Source organism: Mizuhopecten yessoensis, unplaced genomic scaffold (genome assembly GCF_002113885.1).
Source record: "Mizuhopecten yessoensis strain PY_sf001 unplaced genomic scaffold, ASM211388v2 scaffold3023, whole genome shotgun sequence".
NCBI classification, from domain to species: Eukaryota; Metazoa; Mollusca; class Bivalvia; order Pectinida; family Pectinidae; genus Mizuhopecten; species Mizuhopecten yessoensis.
Window position 1 is genome coordinate 274,114 of NW_018404837.1, and position 9,717 is coordinate 283,830.

A 9,717-nucleotide genomic window follows, 5' to 3' on the forward strand; every position below is an offset into this window, starting at 1 on the left:
GTGACCGCGAGATTCTTTTGATGTACATCAAAGGAGCAAACTAGTCTTCTCGTCTCATAAAGGTACTGCATAATGAGCCTTCAATTTTGCTGACATATTCCAGGGGTGTAGAGAGCGAAACAGAGCGTAATCCCTGGGTGACCAAATTATAAAGGTAGATTCATCAGTGTGTGTAACCTTCATCTTTCATAATAGTTTGTATATTAAATCCAAGTAATGTCTACTGCATTCCCAACAGAACGTACCCCCATCCCCACAAGTAAAATATCAAACCCATCGAAAGATACCCTTCACGAATACTACCTTACCTTACCTGTCGCATCATCCTTCCCATATCAACAATAATACTTACCCTTTCTAAATATAGAAGCAAAACAATACTACCTTCCCAATCAAAAGATACCATCAAAACAGGTCTACCTTCCCCATCAAAAGATACTACCGGAACAGTACTACCTTCCCAATCAACAGATACCACCAAAACAATACTATCTTCCCCATCTTAATATAACACTCACAACAATCCCACCTACCCATTGGACACATGCTACCCGAACAAGGGATGCCTTGTAAAATATTTTATTTTTATAAAAATAAACAGTATTAAATTACTTTATACAAATTTAACTATCTAAGAGAAATACATTTGGCTTATGAGAATTGTTCTCGCCTGAGTTGGATTAGCCACGCCTCCAGGAAGGTGGTCATGTCGTCAGTGTGGTCTGGCACACCTGCCTTGTACTCCTCTACATACGACAGCAGTCTGAAACAAGTATAATGGGAAAAGGATAGAGGAGACAACAAAACGAAATGGAAAGACATCATAAATCCCAATATTAAACTCTAAGCCTGACACCAGTTTTTCCGGACGAGTATTTTCTACACAACATATATAGCACCGGTCTAAAGTGTTTCTGATAATACTCCACTATCTTATCAGGAACTTCGTAATTGTAATAATAGTATCAGATAAACGACTCATTTTAGTTTTTTTCTACTGGTTCCAAGCGGACTTCATACTGAAAATTTTCTCGCAATTTGTACCTTAATTGATATGCTTTGCTAATTGTCACATTGTTTTCTTTAGGTCATTTTTGTGCAGTATTATTGCATTGGGAATCTTGACAGTGGCGTCTTTAGATTCACCTGATCACAAGCATTATGACACTGTCATATAGAACCATGTCTAATATGTACCTGTTAATCTCGTTCCAGGTCTCCCCTATTGACGGTGTGCCTTGTCGAATCTTCATCAACATCACCCTTTCTGCTGAGACCTCTGGCCTGTATACTATGATAGGCCCACCTCTAACGATGTCCCTGATATCACCGGCAGCCAAATAAAAAATATAAGTGATAAAATTGATTATCATAATGATCAGTTTTCTTTTTAATTATATTCATAAGTTATCTATTTTATATACAATTTTTGTTTATGAAGGTTCCATTATCAAAGCAATTTGTGTTCCCAACGTCATGTTCGTATGCCAATGCATTACGGCAGATATATCAACAATGACAAGTATAAAATAAACAATTACAAACCAACAAAATCATTAAACCAAATTCATGTCCAAGCGTATTTATGAAATTTTCCTTATTGATGGTAATAGAAATTATCATGGCCACGATTCTAACTATCTGCATTTTACATGTACCAGTGTTTGCCCCCTTTCTTTGTTGATGCACCTAGTAGTTTGCTTTCCCCTCCCTATATATCAAGGGGGAAAACTAACCGTTTTCAATGAGTAGATAAGGAGAGTAAGAAAATACTTTTAATGGCAAAGTAGAGAGAGGTGTTAAATTATTTTAAATGGTTAGATAGGAATGTGACAAAATAGCTATTCTTAATGAAAAGAGTAGGGAGGGAAAGCAAAGTACTTTTAATGGGAAGATAAGGAGGGGAAAACAAACTACTTTTCGTGGATAGATAATGAGGAAACCAAAGTCCTTTTAATGGGCAGACAAGAAATCGAAAAATGTTTTTAAATGTTTTAGTCTTATAGGATAGACAGAAAAGGGAAAGCAAACTATTTCCAATGGGTAGATAAGTTGGGGTAAAACAAACCAATTTTAGTGAGTAAAGAATGACGAAACCAAACATCTTTTAATGGGTTGATAAAGAGGGGGAAACAATCTACTTCTAGTGGATAGGTAATAAAGGGAAAACAATCTGCTTCTAGTGGACAGGTAAGAAAGGGAAATCAAACTACTTCTAGTGGATTGGTAAGAAAGGGAAAACAATCTACTTCTAGTGGATAGGTAAGAAAGGGAAAACAAAATACTTCTAGTGGATAGGTAAGAAAGGGAAATCAAACTACTTCTAGTGGATAGGTAGGAAAGGGAAAACAAATTACTTCTAGTGGATAGGTAAGAAAGGGAAAACAATCTACTTCTAGTGGACAGGTAGGAAAGGGAAAACAAATTACTTCTAGTGGATAGGTAAGAAAGGGAAATCAAACTACTTCTAGTGGATAGGTAAGAAAGGGAAAACAATCTACTTCTAGTGGACAGGTAGGAAAGGGAAAACAAACTAATTTCAATGGACAAATATGAAGAGACAAAAAGCTTTTTAAATAGGCAGATAAGTTTGGGAAAACAAACAAATTGTAGTGAGTATATAATGAATAAACCAAATTTCTTTTAATGGGTAGGTAAGGAATTCAAAATACTTTTAATGAGTAGAAAGGTTGGAGAAAACAAACTTTTAATGGATAGATACTAGTAGTAAGGATAAACAAACTATTTTAAATGGCAGATAAGGAGGAAAATAACTGCTTTTAATGGAATTTTAATAGGAAAATTAGGAGTTCAGATATTTATATAATACATGTATATCATTATGTGTTTGAGAAAGTAATTATTTCATCATTACTACCAATATACATAACCACGACAAACTTAAAAGATTGGCAAATCTTGAAAAGATGAATGAAAAGTTTAAAAAAATATATCTTGGCTGCATTCTGTATAAGGCTTTTGATGAGTCTGTGTGGAATACAGGTGTACCTACGCTGCATTCTGTAAGAGGCGTATGATGATATAGGCCAGCTTTGACATGCGGTCAGAAAGGGCTTCTGTTGGTGAATGTCCGTCTGTCATGCGTTGCAGCTGTTTTGTTCCCTTGCTACCACAGGCATCACGAAGGTATTTATCAAGACAGTTTCTACAAACAAAATACAATTAGAATATATATATACAATGTATCACAGAGATATATCTTCCAGACAGTTTCTACTGAACACATCCAAAACAAGGGTATCAGGTTTTTTTCCCAGTTCCAACAAGCTGTCGTAAGGTTTTTATCTCGTTAGTTCAATACACTTAAAGAAAATTTAATTTAGATGGAATCAGTGCATAAAAACCAAAACATTTTAAAAGTTTTCTAATACATTTATGTATCTCAAAAGAATTCTTTGTCATTTTGTATGAGAAATAAAATTCAAAGATCCAGTACTCTGATTATGTAACAGTAATTTTATCTTGTTACTCTGATTTTTGATTATGTGGAAAAATGTTTTTATAGACACTTAGATAAATTGAGGAGATGACTAAAATGATTTGTTACATGTTTTGTCAGCGAGAGATTGGATTTTTATCGATAACACTGATATTTCTCACACTGTAACAGACATCACTGCACTCAAAGCTTGCCATTATAATATGGCGCCAAAGATATCTGCACCAAAACGGGGGATCAGTATTGTTCATTGTTGATTTCCCAAAGTTTGTAGGTATTTTAAAAATGTAAATAGAACAAATAACACACATTTATTTTAAGCACTCATGCTTGGCACTTGCGTAAACTTCTTCTTTATGCCATACACTTGAGTTATATACTAATGCTAAGTCATGGTAATTAACAGGAAACCATTTAATATCCTCTATCAACCAATGTTTCTTTAAGATGGGCTCAATTGTTTTTCTTTCTTTCCTTTTCATTTCTAAGCAATATTGACTGCAATTTTATTTAAATTAAAAAAAAGGTATACATAACTTATCAACAGATTTAAATGTATAATATGAAGCAATCTCACTCCATTTGATAAGAAAAGTTTCATCATCACAGGCTGTAAGTAGTATATGGTATATGTGTGGTATAAAGGGAAGATCTCCTTTCAAATCCCAGGGTTCTCAGATTTTTACTTTGCTTTGAAATGAACAATTAATATTCATATCTTCAACTGTTTCTTTACCTTCTTCATTTATTAAAATTATGAAATGTAATTTGACTAATGCAGTTACTGATTATTGACATAAACTATATATGATATATATAATATATGTGTGTGTATTATGGAACTTAAATCAATTCTTTTCACTGGAGGTATTTACGGAAAGGTCACACCTTTTTGACACTGGAAAAATAACCTTACTCTTTTAACCCTTTCACCCCTATGTAACTGAAGTAGACTCTACCATGCATTGATATGGATGTGTCCATTATGATCTACAGTGGTAAAAGGGTTAATGCAATATTGCTGAAAATCACAGTATCACATAATAAATATTGAAAAAATATGTATATTATACTGAGCTCATAACCGCTTATCAGAAACCAAACAGTAGACAGACTGAAGAGGCTCCAATGTGTTTTAGATATGATAAATATTTTTGCTAAATGTATGGAATATAAGTACAAACCTTTCTTAATGAAACTGCACAGAGACAACATTTTTGTTCAGGACAGAAACTCGTTTTCAGATGATACATGCTCAGTTGACTTATATTAGTTATACAAAGGAAAATGCGATCCAATGTCCACAAGTGGATGTTCAGTGAAGTTCTGGTAATCCAGTTGATGGATTCCTAAATGGTATTCACTAGTCCAGTCATAATGGTAATAGAAATTCAGAAGGAAAGTCTTGGCAAATTTAATCCAGTTTACTTGTTTCGGCTCACTTAGTTCTGATGACGGCCAACCTAGCCGAAACATGTAAACTAAATTTAATTTGCCAAGACTCCCCATTTCATGTTGTCTAGTCATCTCTTCTTTGGAATTTATATTAAGTTATGTACAGAGTACTGTGATTGCTATTTTGAATCCTGCATAGTTTAAACAGGTTTCAGGGTAATAATAAATCGGTTCAGTATAGATAGGTTTACAAACAACCTATAAAGGGAGTTACCTGTTCACAAACAGGTGTTTATGTTGCTGTAGATGCTGAAATGCTGGACTTGTGTGGACCAGTGTATCTTCTGCGACAAACAGTGTCTCCACACAGCGATGGTCACCAGACATCAGCAGCTCTCCGAAACGGAAAATCTCATGGATGGTAAAATCACATGACTCTCGCTCATTGCTCTAGTAAGGAATAAAACAATAAAGTCATATACATGTATTCATAATGATGATATCTTATTAAGAAATTGTTTTCCTTTCATACCTGTTGTGTGTAGAGTATAGAAATGTCGGGATTTGATGTCACATTAAGGAAATTCCACCAGAGCACATTTGTATCATTTTAGTTACATTGTTTAAATTCTGAAATGTTATGGAATTTTTCATACATACCAACTTTTTTATAATTATATATATTTTTTTTTTACCGAGACCACTTTTTTACATGGACTTAATGGGCATTTTATTACAAAGAACAATCAAACAGTTGCTATGAGTACTTCGTCCTTTATTTAAGATAACAGGGAAAAGACATATGTCAGACGTTAGAGATTTGTGACTTTAAATCTTGTCTGAAATTTAAGGCAACAGGGAAGGGGGGGGGGGGGGGGGGGGGGGGGGGTACATAAGTCTTATTTGATATTTAAGACAACAGGGCAGGGGAGGGGGTCTCTAAATGTTGTCTGATATTTATGATAACAGGGAAGGAGGGTCTCTAAATTCTGTCTGGTAGTTAAGGCAACAGGGAAGGGGGTGGGGGTTCTATAAGCTAGCCTCGTCTGATATTTAAGAACATATTTAAGACAACAGGGAGGGAAAGGGGGGTCTCTAAATGTTGTCTGATATTTATGACAACAAGCTAAAGGTGGGGAGGGGGGTCTCTAAATATTGTCTAATNGGGGGGGTTTATAAGCCTTGTCTGCATGACAATCAAGACAACAGGGAAGGGGAGGGGGGTCTCTAAATGTTGTCTGATATTTATGACAACATGGAAGGAGGGTCTCTAAATTCTGTCTGATAGATAAGGCAACAGGGAAGGGGGAGGGGGTTATACAAGCCTTGTCTGATGTTTATGACAACAGAGAAGGGAGTCTCTAAATCTTGTCTGATATTTATGACAATAGGGAAGGAAGTCTCTAAATACTGTTTGATATTTATGACAACAGGGAAGGGGGTCTCTAAATCTTGTCTAATATTTTAGAAATGGTGACAGAAATTTCTGTTTCTTTCCTGATACACTTTGTACATATATTAAATTGAGTAATCAAGCTAAGTTGTATTTGAGAAATTCTGGAACTTTTGCAGTACACAGAATATATTATTTTATTGTTTCAGGTTCCTCACAAATTTTGCAAGCCTCAAGTTACCTTAAGAGTTTGTTTGGGAGGGTTAAATCCCAGGATGTCACGCGTCTTTGCCTGGTACACCAGGAACATGTCCATATCACTTGTAGAGGTGTGTAAGTTATACCTGAAATAGACAAGTCAATATATTACTTGTAGGGATTTGTAGGTATCTATATTATAACAGAATTGAAAAAGTATCCACCCATTATAATTTGTGTCTTTAGAAATATGCAGGTTATATATATTTCATGGAGATTTCATATTCACTGTATTAAAGCCGGAGTAAATATGAGAATATAAATTAAACACCCCAATTACATTGTCCTTCTAATAAAGATTAATTAGTGGGTTTATTAATATCAACAGTGTCACACAAATTTAACACCCTTTAAATTTTTATGAAGCATTCAAAAATGTGTAAAAAAAAAAAATGAATACACAAATGAATGTACTACAACTATACTGCAGACTTCTATGATGGTTCAGTCATTTAAGCTTACAAATTAATTCTATTAATTATATTTTTCTTCGAAAAGGAGCTGTCGTGCTTAAATTTTCTTAGGCAATGACATAAAAGTGTACCTTCTGCTGCCAAAAGGACATGCCATTATAATGTTGCCCAGTTCCTTTGTGATTTTCACCGATATCTTTAACCAGTTTTCATTCATCAAATCCACTTCATCTGAGGAATGGAAAAATGCAGGGGGTATATTTTCCTCTATCATCTTCATTTTTTCTTGTTGTTTGGTTTTCAATTCTTCATAAAAATTATCAATCAAAATACACAGACTCCTTCCAATATCACATGGTACTTCCTGCCAGTTCCGGGCTTTATTCAAAGGTGTGCCATCTGTCAATATGTACTGTTCATTGTCTGTGTCCTTAGACCTGAGGCATCTTTCACCAAAGTCATTCAGAAAATGTTTCTTCCATTTGACATCAAAGAACTTCCAATCAGTAGTTTTTTCCTCACGTAGTTGTTTATTTTCCATTGTTTCAGACGAATGTATTGTCTTAGAATCACATTTGGTGTTGGTCCTGTCAGAAGAACAGTTGGTCCTGCCATTGGTTTCAACATCACTCACCATTTCAGCATAACCATGCCATCCATGGCAATTGTTTACACTGAAAATAATGATAACATGATCACTAATAGCTTGGGCGTTGGTGAGGAGTTCGCTGGGGTGTGGAGGTACCTTGCGATTTCTACATGCCCATCTGGATGTATCGATACATTTACGTAAAGATGCTATACTGTCGCACTTGGCTATGAAATAGCTTGTCTTTCTCTCAATGGCAGCCATAACAATCAGTCTGAAAATATTAAAAATAATAGGGCATTAAAAAAATAATGATTAATATATATTATTGATAACAGGGGATATATGTAAAATAATTTTGCAACCATTGTAGGCATTAATACAGGAATTTTGGACTTCAACTTTAATGTTTTCCTTCTTAAATGTGAGGCAGAACTGGACTGGGTCAATCATCAGTGACCAGGTAACTCATTTGGTTGAGTATCCATCTACAGTTTGGAGGGTCCTGGTTCAAATCTCTGTCCTACCATTGCATATCTCTTTCTCCTGTTACAAAATTGGTGAGCTTGCCTTCCCTTGCTTCAAGCACTAAGTGGATGCTTAGCAAGGAGATAACTAAACGTGAGTTGTAAATAGTTGGGTCTTCAGGGGTGAAGAGTTCATAAAGGAGGGAGTAACAGATCTGGAATGGATCATTAGTCAGCGACCAAGTAGTTCAGTTGGTAGAGCGTCCGTCCAGAGTTTGGAGAGTCCCAGATTTGAATCCTGGTCTTGCTATTGCATTTCTCTTTCCCATGTTACAAATGCAACCTGATTGAATAATCAATAATTAAAGACTTGATTTCAAAGTCTTCCCAGGGATTTGATGCCCCTTAGGGATACACCTCTAGCAGTTAAGACCTCAACCTCGCCTAATTTGCATTCATACCATCTCATCACCAACTAAACACTATTTGAGGCCTGCAGTCACAGGGTAAGGACCAAAGAAAAATGGAAAAGAGCAGCAGAATTAGTAATTGACTGACCCTGTTGTCTTCCACATGACTTTTCTACCACTGTGAATAGTGTAGCAGAATTGGACTGGGTCGATGGTCAGCGATCAGATAGCTCAATTGGTAGAATATCCGTCTAGAGTTTGGATTGTCACGGATTTGAATTCCGGTCAGGCTGTGCATTTTTCTTTCTCCTGTTACAAAAACTGGCAAGCTTGCCAACTTTTGTGTCAAGCACACTGGATGAATGCTTGGCAAGGGGATACCCAATCTAGGTTGTAAATAGTTGGCAAAGTATGGGAACTGGACTAGTTGGTCGACCATCAGCTACCAGGTACTGAGGTAGCAAAATTGGTAGAGCGTCATCGGAGGGTCCAAGATTCTAATCCCAGTCTGGCAGTGCATATAGCACACACTTTCTCCTGTTATAAAGGCAATGCTTATACAAATGTAGCTACACGTATATGTATATAAGTACAGTACAATACTGCTACACGCACAACAAAGCTGGAACTTAGATAAGAAAAAGATGTTTTTTTTTATATCAATAATTGTTGCATATTATGATATCATTTTTTCAGTATCAAATAATGAATTTCAAAAATTTAAGAAATGAGGAGTTTTTTTCCATTTTTCAGTTCAGTTCTAAGCCATATATACATGTATAAGCTAAAGCATGTGCTGTTTAACCACAGGAGTCTGACGTTTACTCAATATAATTATGATAATATTTTTATAAAAAAAATACCCCTTATACTGGTGTTTTTTTTATATACAGATTGTTAAAATCATATATATATATATAAAGCATCATCTGGACTCATGTATACATAAAAACAGACACAATTGTTTTAATTGCATGCATTTTTTGGTTTGTTAAGGTAGTCATGAAAAAAAACCAAGTAGCAGGACATTAAACTCATGAAATAAAAATTAAATTAAATTAAATCATGCAAAACACGTACATAATTATAAATTATGTGATAAAGTCACTTGAGAGGAGCCAGATCCTCTGCTGACACAGGTTTACAGTTCTTGTTGATATGCTGATATAAAGGTACACCAAGAATATATTACATTCTGTATCTGTATACAACATGAATTAACATCCACAAGACCTGGCTGGATCCGATGATGAAGTAATTGTGCAATCTTTTACCACATGTGTCTAGTATGTCTATTTACATTTCGTTTGACATTTCACCGGAACCGGAAGT

General features: G+C 35.2%; 1 protein-coding gene across 6 annotated transcripts; it reads right to left on the reverse strand.

Moving 5' to 3' along the window:
• Positions 1 to 569: 569 nt before the first annotated feature.
• On the reverse strand, positions 570 to 9,711 carry LOC110446857. 6 transcript variants are annotated; one of them, XM_021492184.1, is made up of 8 exons: positions 9,578 to 9,656; positions 8,534 to 8,922; positions 7,051 to 7,782; positions 6,490 to 6,592; positions 5,130 to 5,305; positions 3,014 to 3,166; positions 1,198 to 1,320; positions 570 to 763 (listed from the first exon to the last, which is right to left on the reverse strand). In XM_021492184.1, exons 2-8 carry the CDS (start codon positions 8,548 to 8,550, stop codon positions 652 to 654), a joined length of 1,416 nt encoding a protein of 471 aa, XP_021347859.1. In that variant the 5' UTR covers positions 8,551 to 8,922; positions 9,578 to 9,656; the 3' UTR covers positions 570 to 651. The 6 variants fall into 6 exon arrangements, with proteins under 6 accessions (XP_021347859.1, XP_021347858.1, XP_021347857.1 ...); XM_021492183.1 differs by lacking the exon at positions 9,578 to 9,656 and adding an exon at positions 9,466 to 9,549; XM_021492182.1 differs by lacking the exon at positions 8,534 to 8,922 and having other exon boundaries at positions 9,578 to 9,711.
• Between the last annotated feature and the right edge of the window lie 6 nt (positions 9,712 to 9,717).

Bases quoted from the DNA above. Each gene is read 5' to 3' on its own strand.
- LOC110446857 (XM_021492182.1), bottom strand. From the start codon at position 9,609: ATGTTAATTCATGTTGTATACAGATACAGAAT. The intron at 7,783-9,577 runs GTAATATATTCT...TAATATTTTCAG, and splicing joins GTTGTATACAGATACAGAAT to ACTGATTGTTATGGCTGCCA. The intron at 5,306-6,489 runs GTAACTTGAGGC...ATTCCTTACTAG, and splicing joins CTCCCAAACAAACTCTTAAG to AGCAATGAGCGAGAGTCATG.